Source organism: Dicentrarchus labrax, unplaced genomic scaffold (genome assembly GCF_905237075.1).
Source record: "Dicentrarchus labrax unplaced genomic scaffold, dlabrax2021, whole genome shotgun sequence".
Taxonomy (NCBI): Eukaryota; Metazoa; Chordata; class Actinopteri; family Moronidae; genus Dicentrarchus; species Dicentrarchus labrax.
The window spans coordinates 17264344-17284240 of NW_026136702.1; the positions used below are offsets into that span (position 1 = coordinate 17264344).

The 19897-nt window shown below is 40.3% G+C and overlaps 1 protein-coding gene across 1 annotated transcript; it reads right to left on the reverse strand.

The window, feature by feature from the left end:
• Positions 1 to 135: 135 nt before the first annotated feature.
• On the reverse strand, positions 136 to 19713 carry LOC127373946 (deubiquitinase DESI2). The gene is made up of 5 exons (XM_051418859.1): positions 18892 to 19713; positions 10090 to 10162; positions 9835 to 9928; positions 7337 to 7478; positions 136 to 4144 (listed from the first exon to the last, which is right to left on the reverse strand). Exons 1-5 carry the CDS (start codon positions 18937 to 18939, stop codon positions 3869 to 3871), a joined length of 633 nt encoding a protein of 210 aa, XP_051274819.1. The 5' UTR covers positions 18940 to 19713; the 3' UTR covers positions 136 to 3868.
• Between the last annotated feature and the right edge of the window lie 184 nt (positions 19714 to 19897).

Sequence of the window (19897 nt, forward strand, 5' to 3'; positions counted from 1 at the left end):
AATTTTTTTTACAAATTTGTCAATACAGAAGAGTTTGATGCCAAAGTCTACCCATTTAATGCAAAAATTTTGGGAGTAAATTTAGAGCACAGTAAGTAAACTAAAGCAGTCATGACACAGAATAGGAGTCACAGATTGTATACTTTTCTTTAATAACTTTACAACAGGGTACAAACCGGGTCCACTCCTCTGAAGGCTCTGAGAAAGGTCACTGTAAAACAGCTGAAGTCAGTTTTTGTGTGGTACGAGTGACTGAGGAATGACTGAGGTTTTCCAATCTACATTCATAGCTCACACAAGTGGTGCAAATGTCCCACAAATAATCATTTAATCACTACATTTACTCAAAGAATGAGGGTTTCATTCCAAAATGAGACATTTATAAGAAAGTTGGATACATGGTGTGATGACAATTCAACAGTGTGAGTGAAGACTGGTGAGGTTATAGCTATCTTTGGCCTCAGTAATGGTTATTTGTGGTACTTTAAATGTTAAATGTTGAGAAATGAACATAAAAGTAAGTAAAAGGAAGTTGTTTTCTCCTTTAGCATTTTGAAAAAGAAGGCTGCATTTTTAGTTAATCCAATTTAGCTAATAAATAGATAATTAGTGTTTGAGATATTGTTAATTTGCCATTAGAAATAATTAAAACTATGAAGCTATGAAGGTTAAGGGAAACCTCAGTGTCTGTTTGTGGAAACACAGACAAGTAACAGTTCAGGTAACAGCCAGCAGAGGGAGCTGACATGAGCAGTATGTGTGTGTCAGTCTGTGTGCATTAAAAATAAAGTTTACTCGTTTTCTTATTCAGACTTACTAAAACGTAAAAAGGAACATTTCAAATTAACTTCATAATACACTGACTTGAAACCTTGAAAAAAAATATGCTGGTTTCATGAGAAATGTCATTGTTGTCACTGTGTGTCTTGCTTTAACACTGCTTATTTGTTAGAAAGCAAGGTCCTGAAAATAATCTTTCTACCTGTAGTTGAAATCTGCAAAATGATCTGCCACTGCACCGAAATAATGTTACTGAAAAATTGCACATGAAGACAAACAGTTTACTTGGTTTAAAGAAATCCAATCTCTTGCAGCAATATTCTGTAAAAAAGAACAAAAAAAAGACAACAACAAAAAAACAAATTTGCTACATTTGTTAAGATGGACCTCTTTTAAAGAATATCTGTGTGTGTCTGATGCAGGGAAATTTGGCCCAGTTGGCAGCGTGTTGATACTAACCATTTATAATACAAGTGTGCATACACACTCACACATTCATGCACAGACAGGAGAGCAGCACAGGCTCACATACAAATATCCAGGTTGTAAACAAAAGCTCTTTTTTTTTTATCAAAGAGAGGAGTATAAAACTGCACTGCCACAGTGCGTTCTTGAAAAGCTCTTGAGTGACTACTGCATTAGAAAAAGCAACATTAACGCAAAAATGTGGGATAAAAAAGTTTAAAGGATTATATTACAAAGCCTTTTGGAGTCCTGAGTTTATCAAACATAAACAAAACAGACAAAAAGGCCAGAGTCCATATATCATAGAAATACATTAAAGAATAAACAAAACAAAACAAAACAAAAAAAGATTTGACAATTTTCCTGCTTGTTATCAGACGTCCAGCACAACAGGCAAAACTGATTGAGAAATAAGTTTTCAACACATCCATGGCTCTTGTTCGGGACAATACACATTATGCAGCATATGTGTTGTTGTTGACAGCACGTATAGAGCTTCAAATGAGCAGCATCTTCATGTAAAGCGTGAAACTATAATTTACACATTTTTAAGGTGATTGAAGAAGTTTAAGAACTTGTCCAAGTAAATGATAGTACTTGATGATTTCAGTGGGTTTTTCTGACACAGAAAGTGAAAGCCATAATCTCTCGAAAAATGAAACTTAAAAATGCATTTGTGATGCTCCGAATTAACACCAATGTGCTTCATCCCTAACTGGACACAGATGTGAGGAAACGGACTGTCAGGAGTGCAGGCGGATGGCGGGTCAGTTAACGACGGTTTCAGTTCCACTGAAGACACACTCTTCCTCAAATTCAAATTCCCTTCCTTTGCTTCAAGAGCCTTCTTCAGATGTAAACTTGAACCTTGAATTACTCGGGTGAAGACGAAACATTTTGCCTTACGCTAACAGATGAAGAGACACTGACAACTGTGAGCAGTCCAGTACAACCACAGCCTTCTACTGTTGGCCACTGGAACACTTGTGGGTTAAGTGCCTTGCTCAAAAGGCACCATGGCAGTTGCTACTGAGAAAGAATTCACTCTTTTACTCTACGATTTAAACCCAAAACCTTCTGGTAACAAAAACAATCTTCACTAACCTATAAGTCACTGCCTGACGTGTAAACTAATCCTTAAATTACTGACAATATTACTTTTGTATTTGCATTACATTACAGGCTGATACATTTAAAAAATCAGCTTCATTGGGTTAAGTCTTCCTCAAATCACAAGTGGGTTATCCATGATGGGTAGGAAGGATTTAAAGAGCTGCTACAGATATCTGACAACGGCTGATTTGCTTGGGAAGCAAAAAGTACCTGGAACTGAACCCATCTTATGATTTTTGAAATTATTTTCAGCCATTTAGACACTGGTGCTGGATCAGTTTATTCGTGTCTATGTGGCGTTTGAGGAGAGTGAGGCTAGTCCAGCCTGCTGTGAGAGAAAAATAACAAAAAGGCTGAGGTCCTGATGCACACACAGCGATTTGAGGCAAGTGTATAGGTTCCAAACTCTACCTGCTGTTTCTTAAAATTTTACCAGCCAAATATTTACAACATATTAAAAAATTTAACAGCCACAGATCAAACAATACCTGCTTTTGCCTTGTGGTAATTTATACTATAATAACAATCAAAAGTTCCAGTCTAGAAATGTTTGAATCAGTTTCTCTTCAGATGGCGTCAGACTGCAGATGTTCAGGATTAGCTGGGTGTTGAGACCAATACAGCTTTAACATCCGCTATATAAATATATAAAGACCCATTAAGGCGTATTCACATTACAGCAGAAAAACAACTTAGCTACAATGCTGATGTTGCTAGCAGTAGAGCTGAGTAGGTTTCAGACACAAACAGTGTTTTTTGAACAAACCTGCTAGCCTGAAGAGGTAAATCAGTCCCGTATTTCACAAGAAAATGAAGCAAAAATTTGAGAAAAGTCCAGAATAATAATACTTTTCTTCAGGTAACAGAAATATTTGCAACTGGTAACCCCTAAAAGTACAAATATACTCCATCACAAGTGCCTGTTGGATGGTCAAATTGGAAACAGGATCAGGATTACTCGATACCTAATCTGCCAAATCAGGTTATTAAAAGGTCACTCATGCAGCTTGGCCTCATGATTATAAACTAAGTCAAACCACACTTCTTTTTCAGCATCCCCTGGTTTCCACTACAAAAAAAGGTGGGTATTAGCACCGTCCACTGACTAACTGCTGGTAGAATCTGGGCATGGCTGGTAAATTTTTCCTAAATTATGAAACACAGCTGGCCTTGCTTCCATTCTGCACTGCAACTTGGCTGGTAAAATAATAAAAATATAATAAAAGACATTTGAGGTTTGGATGGGATGTTAGAATCCATCAGCCGTGTGAGAGATGGTCCTGCCTTTGTCAGCAACAAGAGTTTGTTCCCCCTGCGAGGAAAAACCCTTCCACCGCTCTAAATCACTGCAGAGATTTGGCTGACATTCTTACCGAGAGCAGCTAGCAGTCCAGTGCCTTGCTCGAGGCCAGTCTGACTGGACTCATCAGCTGCTGCAGGTATTCCGTTCCCTGACAGTCTCTGGAGACCACAAGTCCAGCCCCAAGTTTCCCAACAGAACGTGCAGCTTCTACCGGCGGGGCTGGTGTCGGGAATGGCGAGGCAAGGAGGAAGGGCTGGAGGAGGATGATGGGGAGCAGGGCGACATGGATGCCAGGGAGGCTGTTGCAGCGGCGTCCTCGGCCTCCTCCAGCTCCCCCCCTCCGTGGAGCTCCTGGCTGACGCTGGACTGTAAGGCAGCCGGGGTCAGCCACTCTTTGGGCAGGCAGCTCTGGAGGAATGGCACGCAGGAGCTGAAGTAGGCCAGGCGGTTGACCCAGCGAGGGATCTCCCTGCCACACAGGATCTGAGGAGAAGAGAAAGGGTGAGGGAGGAGTGGAAGAGAGAAAAAGTAAAGGGGTCTGAATACATTCTGAACACACTTTGTTTTATTTTACTTGTAGTTTGTATTTTTTTTTTTACAATGTAATGCACAAAATCAATATTTTTACTCCTTTGACTGTATATTATTTCTCACACTAACAATAGACCCATTTCACAGCAGCAAATGGAACAGAACCTTAAATAATGTCATTGGTAACACCTGTGTTTACCTTACTATTTCATGTCCAAATGGCTGCTGTGAAAAAGGTCTACACTGGTTTCAACAAAGACAATTTCACCACAGTTTGGCAGCAGGAATGTATGTTAATAATTTAATAATAATAAAGTTTGTCGGGTCCAATAAAACACCAACGCTAAGCAAAGCTTGAGAGCAGTAACATCAGTAATAAAATGCTGCATTGTAGAGGCAACCTGTTTCTAATAACAGTTCATTCTAATAAAGTTACACTGGTGTAAGAAAGCTTCCAGTGTGAGTCTAAATCAATGTTATAATCAACTTGAAACATAATTTGTATTTCAGTGTGAACAGAAACACTTTCATGATCTACAAAAGTTTACTTCTTTTGGTTTGTTACTGTTTTTAGAGTCAGAAGACATCTGAAGGGGTAATCAGAGTCTTCTCGACTATAGCTGAGCTTGCTGCGGAAGAAAGAAAATCTGAAACAATGAAAGCATAACCGGAAAATACACCCTGCCATTTTCTTTGGAGGTGACCCAAGTGATTTCATTTCTGAAACTTCCAGGAAACCGTATTACATTTCCTGGCTTTCTATAAATCACGGGACCTTCCAGAAACTCCATGACCTTTGGAAACCCAGACAGAGTAAAATGTGCCTCTGTGGTAGCGATGTGCTCATCTGCTCCGCTGTAACTAACCTACTGCTCATACATGAATAGGTCTGCTTGGGGGAAGACCTTTCTCTCTCGCCTCCTTCCTCATCTTAGCTCTATCATTGCTATTACAGCATTATAGGCGAGTGGCTTCCAAGAGGCTCAAAGTGTTTCCCAGTCAAAGGCCTTAATTGTGCTTTTATCAAAACATTTACCAAAGCTGCTGATAGGCTGCTTTTTAATTTGCATGAGACGGGGACAGTGGATTTGCCTCTAACCACAAAAATGTCTTACAGAGCAGTGGATTCAGCATGTTGTGCCATGTCATATGCAGCCAGCGGATGATACTACATTGTATTCTTTGTTTCTGCAGCAGCAACTGTTTACAGGCTTGTTCACCTCCTTCAGAGATGAGTGTGTTTTGACAGGATGAAACACAGACTCTCTAAAATGCAAATGACTCCACAGATGATCTCACAGAGGAGCACAGCCTCAACTAAGAGTTGGCAACCTACATTTAATAGAGAGAAACAGCCAATCCGTACAAATCACCAGGCGTAGTGTTTGGCTGACATAAAAAAAGCTGGAGCTGCGAGATTCACACTGCAGTCATTTGTTTTCAGAAATACCCACTTATACTCACAAAGCAAGCTTTCAGATTGCCAACATGTTTTGAAGTATGATTCCTGATAAAAATAACCAAATAGCATGCAAGAGGCACAAGACAAATAAGGCTCTTCTTCAATCTGTTTAAACCCTTCCTCCATGCAGATGCCCTCCTTAAATCTGCATTCATTGACTTTACTTGGCCACTGCAACAAGCTGCAAACACAAGATTTCAATTATATCACATTACAAAGTTGGTCTGGTAAACAGTAGCTCATATATACATACAGCAGACAGAGAAACATTTGTATTCATTTGAAGACACATTTCTGGCCAGCACCAATATTTAACTCTCCTTGTAGATCTGTTTTGCTCGCATCAACTCCTGAGAAAAATATCCATCTCTTTAGCTGCTAAATGCTTCACTACGTTCACCAGCTAGTTGCTATCTGTGTCTGCCATTTCATAATGGCCAATAACGACACCAATGTGACAAAACAATGAGCTCAAATGTGCTCTAAAACTCTCAGCAAGTCAAGTGATAATTCTCTTTGGGTTTGTCACTACCAGCAACTCCTTTCACACAACACACCATTTGATCTATTCTAAAAAAGGTCCAGTGTGAAAGATTTAGAGGCAGAAATTGAATATAATATTCATATATATGTTTTCATTAGTGTCTAATCAGCGGAATATAGGAATCTTTATGGGGTTCAGTAACTTGCACAAGGACACATGTGGGGATCAAACCACCAACCTGCTCTACTGCCTGTCTGTCTCTTAGATGAACAACAGTGCCATGTAAAGATAATCCACTTACACAATGAGCCAAAGTGTTAACAGGGTACCGTATGTTGATTTGCTTCTCAAGAAGAGGACTGACATCAGAGTCACACACGTCAAACGTTCTCTCTGGAGAATGAATTGTTATGCTTTGTCTTTCAAAGCTGCAACAACCATCCCTGTGTCCAATCATTTTCTCCTCTATCTCTCTTTAAGTCAGCCTCTCATATTAACGAGGATACAGTAAACATGAGAATCAAATCCTTAGGGCCAGACTGCTTCCCTGTGGTGTCAGCTGTGTGTTTGTCTCTCTGTAGTCTTGTGTATATGTGTATGTTTAAATCTGTGTGTATTATATTGATCTGATGCCTTTTTGTGTTTATATATGTCTGCATTTTAAACTGTGTATTTCTCTTAAAGAGTATCTTTAGATGTAGTATGTACGTGTGTGTGTGTGTGTGTGTGTGTGTTTTCATTGTATCTTTGGTGTGTGTGTGGGTGTGTGTTTGCCAGCTGGCTCTGCATGTCTAGGCTTGCATGAGTGTCTTAATCCCCATCTCAGTGCTAGATGCTAACTGTAAGAGTCCCTGCTCATTAGTCACACCAGGATAAGCTGATTGAAAGTACACACTCATTTACACACACACACACACACACACACACACACACACACACACACACACACACACACACACACACACACACACTTCAAGTGCTTACATTCAGAACAGGAAAGACACAATCAAGACATGCTTATTTAAGTGACCGTGTAGTTTATTTCTACCTACCTCATATCAGCTAAGCTCTCAGCTATGGTGCAGGGCTGTAAAGTATATTTGTGTGCATTTGTGTGTGTGTATGTGTGTGTGTGTGTGTGTGTGTGTGTGTGTGTGTGTGTGTGTGTGTGTGTGTGTGTGTGTGTGTGTGTACCTACCTCTGACAGTGCTGAGGAGAAGTGGTTGCAATTCTTGTGCATGAGGTGGTAGGCGTTGCCTTTGTACTCCTTCCCCATCTCCTCCACGATCCGCTCCACATCCTCCTCTGTGAAGTCTGTGCTGCCTAAGACTATGGCTTCTCTACAAGTGGGGAAAGGATGTAGAGGCAGGTGTTAGTAGATATTATTACTCACTGATGATACATTCAAAATTACTTCTAGGCATTTTGTTTCAAATTTTTTTTTGCACAATCAATGGGCCTCATGCAAGAATGAACAACTCATACAAACAGATTTGTTGTAACCGGCACATCATGAGGCATTCACTGATTTCCCCATACTTGACGAAATTTGCGAGTGGTCCAGGCCTGTTGAGCAAGTCATTTACAAATATTTTGTCCACAGGCTTAGGAATCATTATGCCTTTTTGAATGAATTTGGAGATTTAGCAGTGCTTTGAGCTAAATGCTAATGTCAGCATTGCTAACACAATAAGACTTTCACCTGGTTGGTTTCTTTACAGTTTAAAGTAAAGAATCAAATGTTTTGCTCTGGGAAAGCACTAGATTGGGTTAGCATTCGGCAAAGAGACTTCCCAGTGGGTGACATGTAGGCATTTGTACCAGATGATCCATACTTATGGTCTAGTGGTCTGCATGGAGTGTGTGTGTGTGTGTGTGTGTGTGTGTGTGTGTGTGTGTATGTGTGTGCCAGGCAGAGTCAGACTAAAGCCACAGGGCAGATCAACTAGAGCAGAAGTAATACACAGCAGCACAGTAGCTCCGGGTAGACACAGACACACACACACACACACACACACACACACACACACACACACAGAGAGACACACACACAGACGGCTGATTCTGGGAATGCAAAAACGTATTGAACTGACTGGGCGCTCCACTGTCTCACCACCACAGCAGACTGCAGTAAAAATCTGACAACGTGGGCCAACACAGCACTGATGTGAGAGAAATATCACACATTCACAAGCTGTTTAATTTTTGCAGTTCAGCTAAATCCACTTATTTTCAGCTCAAAACCTTGATTTGTGGGTTTTATACCGTTGGGCCTAAAGATTGTACAACTTGTTCTCTCCCTCTTCATTTACTTATATTATTTATATGATCAAAACATAATCAGAAACATTGTACAATCTACTGCAGTTCAATACACCACAGACCACAGCCTTTAAAATTAGAGTTCAAAACCTCTATGACAACATAAAAAGAACATTATTCGCTTTAAACACTGTTTTACACTGTTAACTTTAACGGCACACTCTTTTATGCACTCTTTATTACGCTTTTTTGCTCTTTTTTTTCCATTTAAAAAGACTTTTTCGGCTCAATCTTCTCTGTTTTCTCTCACTCTCTCTGTCTAAAACGAGTCAGCTGCCACAAACCATGAGGAAAATCCTAAAATTTCGGTCACATGCTGTGGTCTCTCTGCTCTACACCCATGTATTTTATTGTATCTCTCTGTCCTGTAGCAGCAGTAAGGAACATACCAGCTCACAGACTGACTGACTGGTTGACTGGATACACAGAATAGGTCTGGAATCTCAAGCTGGCATAGTGAACAAATTAATCATTCGCTAACAGAGTGACTGTTGGACGATGATTGTAAGACTGGTCCTGTTTAGTTCAGTGAGTAACTCATGATCCGAACAACAATAAATGTTTGTGGTGCTTGGCATCAATATGTCTATGTATTGTTGTCAAGCTGAGGTGACTTTCAGCGGGGCTAGTTTACCTGAGAGTTATTCAGAGAAACCAAGTTACGTAAATAACTGGAGAACATAGACTAAAGTCTTGCTTTTATTTTAAACACAACCATGCATCTCTGCGAGTAGTTATCTGTCCTTTCATCCAACTCTTCTGCTGTCAGAAGGATCGCTGTGTGAAGTTGCTCTCGTACACATGAACATGTAAACACCCCACTGGAATCCAAGTTGTGCGTATACAAGTCAAGAAATCTGAGTTCTCCAGGAGGAAATGGGTGTCTTGTTTTTGTGATGTTAACAAAATCACCTTTGTGGAGAAAGCAGATTGTAACATGGTTACTTAAGTGCAAATGCTGACTGATGTTTTTAGTGGAGGACTATTGAGCTGACAGACTGACTAACTTGTGAACTGTGAACAGACTGTCTCACTGATGAACTGACTGGATGGACAGTGACTATTTGACTTTCAATAAACCCAGCTAGAGGTTGTATGACAGACAGACTTGAGAGTGAATGGGTTAATTAACTAGATCACTGCTAATAGCTACTAAACTGCCAAAACATTCAACTAACTGCCTGACCACCACACCTAAAACACATTGACTCACAGTAAAATAGACTGACTGGCTGGTTTTGGGCTGTCTGACCTGTTGCTGACAGACTGGTTGACTGGCTGAGCTGGCAAGCTGTTAGATGCACAGTTAGAAAACATAGAACACATGTATACCTGTGATTCTGCACACATTAACACCAAAAATCCCATACTTACTTGAACTTAAAGGTATCGCCAAGTTCGGTTGCATCACCTGGTGTAATCTCAAAGATCCCTGAGAATGGGTACGGGTGTCCGCCATAGGCAAACTCTAAGCGCACAAACAACATGAAAAACACACATTTGAGTACCAACCATTCTCATGCAAATAGTCTTTCTTAGCCAGATAACAATTGGATGGAAGCCTTCCTGAAACACCATCTACAGGAAGTCAATGGATATATGTGGTGTCATATTTCTGGGTAATCTTACCTCTTCCATAGACCTCAATCCCTGAGTGAAAGACTCCGATACCCAAAGAGCTGGTAAACTCATTGATCCAGTACTGAACACAGGAAGAGACAAAAACAGACAGAGATTAAATAATGTATTTGTAAATATTAGGTAAGGTTACCCAACCCTACTACTGGACATATAATACCGTATGTAGTCTTCATGAAATGTACCATATAAACCAACATGCCAACATAAACTCTTGTATATTTATTACACTTGCTCTAGTACAGGCCACTATTTACAATGTCCCCTGATTTGGAGTGATATCTGCTGGTAATTAAAGGACCACTGTGTAGGATTTAGTGGCATCTGGCAGTGAGCGCCCATTGCAATCAACTGAAACCCCATTGATTCAACCAAGCGCCAAGTAAATCCTCATTTGGGGATCAAAATGTGGAATTTCTTCCCAACAGAACTCAAACTGGATCTTTATAAGAAAAAAGAGCAGCAAATCCTCACATTGAGAAGCTTGAACCAGCATTTTGTTTCCTGTTTGATAAATGACTTGATTATTGAAATTGTTGACATTTCATGTTCTTAATTTTCTGTACATAATGAAACCTTTACTTGAAAACTTTATCACTGCAATCACACCACAGATGGTAGCTGTAGAGGCAATGTATGCATATTTGAATCAAGCTCGAAAAAGCCATCATGGCTCACTGTGTCAAAACTGGCTGCAAAAGCTGCAATGCAAACTTTACTACAAAGGTAGTGAGTCATTGCAAGAATCACATAAATAGACCGAATGCAAATAAATGTATTAGAATAGACTGGATTAACCTCAACTGTCTTAGCAACACACTGCCATCCCATGATCCTAGCTGAGGTCTGTGAGGCCTGATATTAACACAAGATCTCTTACACACACACACACACACACACACACACACACACACACACAGACAACACAAGACAAGCCCACACACAAGAAAGAGCATAAATCAAATCAATAATTGTGGCAGCTGTGATCTCTGACAATATGGTTCATCTTTTCAGTCATGTGTCTGTCTAACATCCTGAGGCTACCAGAAGATTGGCCAGGATGTTGCTAGGCAGAGTTCGCTTATGTGAAAAAGATCTTTTATCACAGAGGATGGAGCAGGGGAATGTGAATGAACTTGATTCCACATTTCAGGGTGCTAAATACAAAGGAAGTATATAACACATTCATTTACACGTTCAGCACAGTCACCAAAATCACTCGAACAAACAAATGTGACAAACACATAAACAGTGTTTGGGTCAGCTGCTTTTCCACACAAGCTGCACACAAACAGAAGTGCCAGACCCATGTCCAATGTTTGACAAACATATCAATGACTTGATGTGGAAATATTGTGGATACTCCATTTTGGTGCAAAAAAGCTCTAATGCTTGCATGTAGGTAAAAGCAAGTTGAACACATGTAATATGACCCCAACATGTATCCATGTTGTGAAAAGCAGCAAAGTGGTGAGTAGGGCTGCTACTATTAATAATTTTTAGAATTGAGAAATCTTTCAAGTATTTTTTTTTTTGATGATCTATTCACAATTATATCTATAAAATGTAAAAAATAAAAAGCAAAAATTGCCCAACACTATTTCCCAGAATGCAAGGTGACGTCTTCAAATTTCCTGTTTTGCCGGATCCCAAACCAACCATATATTATAATTATATAATACAAAGGCCAAATTCTAACATTTGAGAGACTGGAACAAGCAAATAGAGTTGAAAATTAAATGATTAAATTACTTAACTGGCTATTAACAGTTCCTGTTTGCAATGTACCCATAATGTACTATCACTGGAGTACTTTGATGCTAAAAAAACAGACTAGACTTCTAAGGATTGTTTTACAATGATACCTCTGTCACACCGAATCTACAAATATGTCCATGTGTTAATTTATAAGTCTGCGAAGGAGGAGTATGATTTTTGAGTCAAATTCACTTCCTGTGGTAATTCTTACAACTTTAAACCACCTGTGATTAGTACAGTTTTCAAGCAAAAATACCAAACATGATCAAGTTCCAGCTTCTCAGTTATGACGATTTGCTACTTCCATTTGATTTACGTGATAGTAAAGTGAATATCTCTGGGTTTTGGACTCTTGGTCAGACAAAACAAGACATTTGATGACTTCAGATTAAGCATTAGCTAACTGTGATGGGCAAGAGACGGGTCAATCCTTTTCTAATTTCATTCCACCATTGAAAACCAGAGTTTCCATAAAATGATCCTAATAGAGAATATTTAACACCAAACTGATCACAAATTACAACTTTGTGTTTTTGTTCCAACACCGGAGCAATATCAGGCCGTAGTGGGTGTCATGCACTGTGCAAAGGCAAACTCTCCTCCATGATAAGCAGATACAATTTGCAAAACAGATCAAGCAGCCTGATAACAGCCTGATAATGGCCTGATAACCACAGCAAGCTAGTAAAAACTATTCTCATACTTCCTGTCTATTTTTATGCAAATACAGTAGGTAGCAGTACACGATCAGTGGTGGCAGTCTTGGCGGTCTGTGCCACATATCTGCATTGCAAATGCCCTCTGCAAATAGTATCAGTTTAAACACAAACTATGATCATAAATGTGATGAGACACTGTATCTGGCTATTTGTGTTACAGAGCAGGTATTACAAGTGAGTTAAGGAAAGAGTTTCCATCCAAGCATTTTGTAAGCTGGGGATTAATAAAGGTTTATCTTAACTTCAGGGCACTGAAGTGACTTGTGAGCTCGTAACTACTTCTATCACATAATTTCAGGTAATAATAAATAGGTCTTCATGTTTATGCTGTTGGACTGACTGTAAGAAATGCTGACAAAAAAGTCACTTTTCTGACTTAAAGGTCCAGTGTGTAACATTTAGGAGGCTCTTTTTTTTTTTTTTTTTTTTAAATGGGTCCCCTTTCATGGTGCCATGTTGAATTGCCTTGTTCCTACAGTAGCCCAGAAGGCCCAGAAGACAAGCTCTGGATAGGGGTGTTTGCATTTTTCCACGCGTATCACCGTAGTTTCTCATTCACGCTTGAAAGCCGAGGGTGAAGCAAGCGAATTGCAATCTGCAACTACACCGGTAGATGCCACTAAATCCTACACACTGGACCTTTGATAGTCAACTGACACTTACCTGCAAGTCATTTCAGTGAGCAAAACAAACAAGCACGACTTGGAATCAAAGTAGGTAAACGTAAGTCTGCTGAGTTGCCTTTTCAGCTCTCTTCATCCGACTGATCTTTTGAAATTAGGAATGACTTAATTCCTTGGATATATAATTTCCAGCATTGCCATTGGTAGGGTTTTTCCAGCACAGAGAGTTTCTAACATCAGCTGATCTCATCTCTTAAAAGATTTGAGCAAAAACAGCAACGCTGAAATCCTGTTTCAGTTTTGTGGTTGTTTCTCTGAGCCCAGGAATAACCGGCGTCTCTGTCTACAACAGCTGGCTCTCAAAGACTGAGGAGAAGCTTTGGCTGCTATAGTCTGCTGGCTTTAAACTGTCTGCTCGGAAGTTTAGCAACCAAGTGTATCAGCTTTTTCCTCCCTGCTTCTATTCTCTATCCAGGGCTTTTCCAAAAAAGAGAGAGCTTAAGGTGGATCCTGTTAAAAAAACTGACAACTTTAAGAATCCACAAAAGCATTTAAGTTGCAAAATAAACCCACAGCTACCAGATACCCTGGAAGCCACAACTCCACAGAGCCACAACTGACTTTATACAAAGGGAACACCTTAAACATAAATATAAGCTTATTATGCCCTTGCACGAACTCTAAATCCCTCTGAGTAGAGTCAGTGAGATGTCCAAACACATAATTGCAAAATCAGCCGCTGGATGAGTCTGTGTGTGTGTGTGTGTGAAAATATTTTAAGTAAGCTAATCTGCTAGTTTAGTACGCTACCCCCCCGCCCCCCCAGTGGTGAAATAAGACTCTTATCTTAGCCCTCATTACTTCAAAGCTCGTTAAAACCTGCCTCCTCCACAGTGCAGGCTGAGTGTGTATGACAGTAAATGTGTGTTTATGAATGAAAGAGATGGATGAATGAAGAGCAACTAAATGCTCCAGTTAATGCCTATATACTTAATCATCCCGCTCCATGTTGTAATTTTTTTCTGTTAAGCATTATAATCTCTAATAGTGTTAAACTAACTAACAAATAATAATTTACACACTTAAAATGTCTTTAGTCTTTGCGTAGTTTAAGAGGATGAGTTCTTAATGATTTTTTAAGTTTGGTTAAGCATTTATAACTAAAGGCCATAACTGGGACTGCAACTCATTAATTAATGTCTCTTTATTAATCATTTAATTTAAATTTTATATAAAGGAGAGCAGAAAACTCTCATTTTTGAAAGCTGCAACTAGGTAATGTTTGATATTTAAGCTTAAAAAAAAGACAATTATTTGATTATCAACATAGTTGCTGATTTTATGCCATATTTTATTATCATTTCAGCTCTAGGCATAACATAACCTTATCGTAGAGGCTGGTGATATGGAAGTCCTCTACCAAAGTCTGTATATTCTTATATATTGATATACACTTAGTCACCACTTTAGGTACACCTGTACAATCTAATGTAATCCAAAACAAAGCCACTGAGCGTATATTGTGATATAGCGACTAAAATCTAATGGCTGTTTTTAGCTAATTGTGTAAATTTAATATCTGAAAGACCAAGAAACTTGATCACATCGATGCAAAAGTCCTATAAATTTGACAAAGATATGAGCAGGATAAGAACCTCAGTATATACACAGCACAAAAACGTTGACAATCGCTATCATCTCAAGGTATATACTGTCTTATCACCAAACACTTTAGTATATACAGTATATAACCTAAAGTTCTGTTTGAGTTTCTAGTGGACTTATGGGTTTCTTTATTGTGCAAGATTTATGACATTAGACAAGGCAATGGCTCCGAACATTTTGCTGCCATGACACACCACTGGCAGAGGATGCTGTGGTGTCCCAGAACAAGCACTGCTACACTACTAACGTACTTCTCCTGGAACTCGTTACCTTGTAAACTAGATGGTGGAAAAGAAGAATTGAAATCATGACCGCTGCATGTCCCTTATTGATCCAGAGCAGTATTCATGACACAATAACACAGGAGTATCTGGCTACGTGACGCTGTTAAACCTAATACCCTAACACGTTCTCCCACAGTAACACACACTGACAGACACAGTAGACCACTGTGCTGGCTGGCAGGCAGACAGGTGGTGTGCAGATAATGCTGTCTCATTAGAGCAGCGTACTAAAGCACTCAGAGCTGGTCAGGAAATCCACTTAGCAGAGATGGGCGCAGGACGGCGGGGAGGACCTGACAGAAAGGGAGTTGTGGAAGGAGAAAGAGTAGTGGTGGCGGGCGGGCGGGTGTCCGTACTTGAGTCCGCTCTGATATTCCAGAAAGTCATGTGACAGTATTGATCTTTAAATGGATTTTTTTTGGAGCAAATGTTAAGTGTCTTACTTACACTAGAGGGCAGGCAGATTTACATGTTGCCCAAAATGACAGGTGCTCTCACCATGCTGCCTCTCTGCCCCCAACCAGCCTGCACTTTCTGCTGCCACTGTTCATTATATGGTGTGAACATCTGAGATGGCGGTTCCCCACTGCCGTCTGTGACGCCACTGTTTTGACCTCTGCCATTATCTGATCTTCACTGTTTCCTGACTTTCTCTTCGACAGCCTGTCACCTAACCAGTCACTCAGACGGTCATTAAGCCAAAAAATAAGGCCCTTTTCAGGCCGTCAAACAGCGCTGCATTAAAAAGAAACCAGGCTCCTGATTCACTTTCTTGCCGAGGGTTAAATTAGAAGATTGATGCCACTTCTTAGTCTGTGCTTTAAGTATTCTAGGTTATTTTCTATTGTCATTTACTGCAGAAAATGTATGAAGTATCAAGTATGAAGTAGGATTTATGAAGCTAAAGCCAGGAGATGATTAGCCTAGCTTAGCACAAAGACTGAAAGTAGGGGGAAATAGCTCTTAGCCTGGGTCTCACCAAAATGAAGAGAGCAGAAAACAGGACATGAAAATGGCATCAATCTTCTCATCGGTTTTCACTATTATATCATGGACTAGAAGTTAGTCCAATGAGAGACTGTATCACAATTCTGTTCAAAGCTTTGACAATCTTCACTGTTAATCTACAGCATAGACAGTTATGGAATAACTAAATCTAATCAGATGGGGATCTCTGAGGTTACATCTTATCAAATATGGGTCCGCAGCCTGATGTGTATCAGCGTGGGGGTTCTTGACACCTAACCACTGCCCTTGTCAATCAAGAGTCAGTGAGGACCAATCCGTCTGTCGGCTTGCAAACAGTGAGTCAGTCTACATACTGTAAATCCGCCACTAAGTGACCCAACTAGTCAGTGAGTACATAACGCAGCAGTCAACTGAATAACATTTGGGCACCATCAACCCCTGCTTGTTTGTTTTTCTGTAAGTCAGTTACCCAAAAAGAAGACTGCAAGTCTACCAGTCAGTCAGCGAGCATGCAGCCAGTGCACCAGCCGTAATCCCCAGCAGTCAGTCAGTCAGTCACTCTTCCTACAGTACTCAGGTCAGAACACCCTGATCAATAGACAGAGGAAGTGTTTGAAGTAGAGGAATGAATAAATGGCTAGCAGCCATCGTCACATTGTTTTCTTTGAGTGCTTGAACCCTACTGCAAGCAAGCCAAACTCTTCTTCTCACAGTAGCACACGCAAAAATACTAACAACAAAAATATGTATGGCCGTGAGTCAGTCTGCATGCGCAAGCACAAACCACAAAATTTTTCAAAATGTGCACTCTCATTCTGTCTCTCACACGTGTATATACACACAGTACAGATCTAAACCTCAATATAGATAACAACTTTAGCATCAGGTAGAAAAAACTAACAAATAAATGAACAGAAAGCACATGAGTGTCTGTAACTGTAAAAACAAGTTCTGCATGGGTGTGTGTGAGATATGTAGTGTTTGTAAGGCTTTGCGTGTGCCAAGGCCCCTGCAGCCGTTCACATGAATGGAACTGAGACGGAGATAAAAGCTCTTCAGAAGAGGAAGAGGAAGTGAAAGAAAGAGGGGGAGGAGAGAAGAAAGAGAGGATATGAGAGAAGACAAGGGAATGGCCGAATGATAGAAAGAGGTAGGGGAGATGTGAAGGAAAATAAAGAAGCATGTGAATCAATAAGGAAGGGGTGAAGGAAGAAAGACGGGATGGAACAAATACACTTGTTATATGGATACATACTGTATGAGTAAAGCCAAGTCCTGAGTTCACATGGTGTGTAGTGCTACTGTAGATAATACACTGTACTGTAAAACGTCTTTATTATGTACAGATTCTCAAAGGACTCATATCCATATAAAACTGTCTCCAACCTTCTGACCTCATGGCTGTGATGACATATTGACCACCAGCTAAAAGGAAACAACAGCAATAAATCAGGTTAAAAACAGAGGTAAAACCAGGGCAGGAGAAAGGGAAAAATGTCTCCCTCGAGAGAGAGGACCTTCATAATAAGTCAGGAGTTAAAAAGAAAAAACACTTTGTGACATCTCTTGATGTCCTCTGACAAGGTATGGGGAATGGAAATGGGAACAAAAACAAGTGGATTGCAATGAGGCACAAAAGCCTAGTGAACATTTATGGCAAGTTGTGCTTTCCGAGCAAAGCGTCCATGCATATTATCCCCAAAAACACTGCCTCTGCCTGTTTTATAACCCCAAATTCAATTCCCATTTTAAGTTTAATTTGTCCACTGCAGGGAATCCATATCAATCAATGATTCATCAGTCAATTTCCAGCCCCCCTCCTCACTGACTCACTCCTGCAGGGTGACAACATAGTGACTCAAATTCAACCTCAGCCTCATTCTGTAACAAAGAAACACCCCCCCCCCAGTAGAAATGCAGACTGGGAGAAATTGTCAGTTTACTTTCACATCCACGTGGAGCTCAATGCTTTCCTGTTTTCGTCTTGAGTGAACTGAAATCCTTGAGAAGGGTTTGTTAATGGACGGACACAAGTGAACTAGTATAGAAGGACACACTTAAAGAAAGGGTTGACTCCTTGTTCGCCATGTTTAACTGACTACTGTGAACTTCTGTCTCGATAACAGCAGCTTAGAAAGCCCAAAGAGGACAATTTTGCTCCACTCCTGATAAAAGGAATCCCAATATTGCCAACATTACACTTGAACCAGTGTGTGTTTCTGAATTAGATATTTTTTTAATCCTTTAAACATTCTGAGATGCTTTACCTTGCCCCATTGGAAAACACTGTTTTTTTTTTTTTTACAATGTCTTCTATTACAGAAAAGTGTGTTGCACTAAACAACAAAGCTCTGGTTTTAAACATTATCTGAATAATGAAAAGCCTTTCCAAAAGCACTTTGTCAAGAAAACTTTATACAGCTTCATCTGCCTCTCGCTGTCGTGTTCTCATGTGCTAGAAAATAACGGAGGAATCTAACAGCTGAACCAATTCCTAAAGGTGAAATTGTATTAGAAATAACGGAGCTGGGTGTTGTGAATACATGCCGAATTGAAGAGTGGTTCATAATTTTAATAAAGATCTTTCAGTCTTTCACTCTCATCTTTGCATAATTGCTGACGGCTAACGCAACATTAAATCGCCTTTTTTATAGTAGAGTTTGGCGTTGCGTCCTGACGTTGTTGACATGCCGAAATAAATACAAGACTGGAGCATAGTCCTTCCACAAAGTAGCAAAGAAGTAATAAAACATCAATCCCCCTGGCTCCACTTACCATATCATAGACGTTTAGGATGATCGGCTCGTTTGCCATCACTGGCATCAGGATTTTCTCCCCCCTACGTCCCTTCTTCTCTGCGGGTCCTCCTCCTCCGCACACCCCCTACCCCTTCCTTCGGTGCGAGATCCAAACTCTCGCCCTCCAAAAATAGACCTTACTCCTCCCTTTATTCCTGGCACTTTGACGACAGATAATCAGCTTGATAATTCAATTTCACAACCCGGTAGATATTTCTACCGTCCAACATCTGACTGGCTTTGTCCAAACGCCCCCCCACCCCGTCACAGAGCAGCAGCAGCGGCGGACAGATGAGCCACTCGCTTGTCAAAACGAACTGACTGCTAAACCCGTTCAGCTACCGAGGTCGAAGTGAAAAAGCGGACTTTACGGAGGGAATTTTGTTTTCTAGGAGGCGTGTTAGTGCGGAAAAATCGCATATTCATTTTCCCAAACGAATTACTCAGCAGAATGACATAATGCTGAGGTGTAAAAACAGAATTTCCTCAGTAAGAAGGGCTTGCTACTCCCTTATTAGCTAGCTAACGGTAGCGCCGGAGCTCGCAGTCAGGATGCGACTGTTGGGAGAAAAGTGGCCGGTGAGAGTGGGCGAGGAGGCAGAGCGGAACGATGGGTCTACGCTCGATTAGTCAACCTTTGAGCAGGGGCATTGTGGGTATTGAAGTTCTTCAATTAAATGGCTCACATAAACACGTCCCTGCGCCTGAAACTGAACTAAAAAAGGGGAGAAACTTCAATTTGTAGCCAAAAGTATGTGGACAAACGTTAGTGTGCATTTGGTCTGTTCTGGTTGAATCAATCAGTTACTCACTTAACAAAAACAAATATCAGCAAACATTTTCATAAATCAATAATCAGGGGTATTTTTTCAAAGCAAAAAAACTCACTGGTTCCAGCTTCACACATAAGTTGTAGTTGAGTGTACACACACACACACACACACACACACACTACTGCTGATAAATGAATAATTCAATGAATA

What these genes read in the sequence shown, in the direction of transcription:
- LOC127373946 (XM_051418859.1), bottom strand. Translation starts at nt 18,939, where the DNA reads ATGCCAGTGATGGCAAACGAGCCGATCATCCTAAACGTCTATGATATG. An exon ending in TCCTAAACGTCTATGATATG is followed by an intron (nt 10,163 to 18,891) that starts GTAAGTGGAGCC and finishes TCCTGTGTTCAG; the next exon opens with TACTGGATCAATGAGTTTAC. An exon ending in GATTGAGGTCTATGGAAGAG is followed by an intron (nt 9,929 to 10,089) that starts GTAAGATTACCC and finishes TTGTGCGCTTAG; the next exon opens with AGTTTGCCTATGGCGGACAC.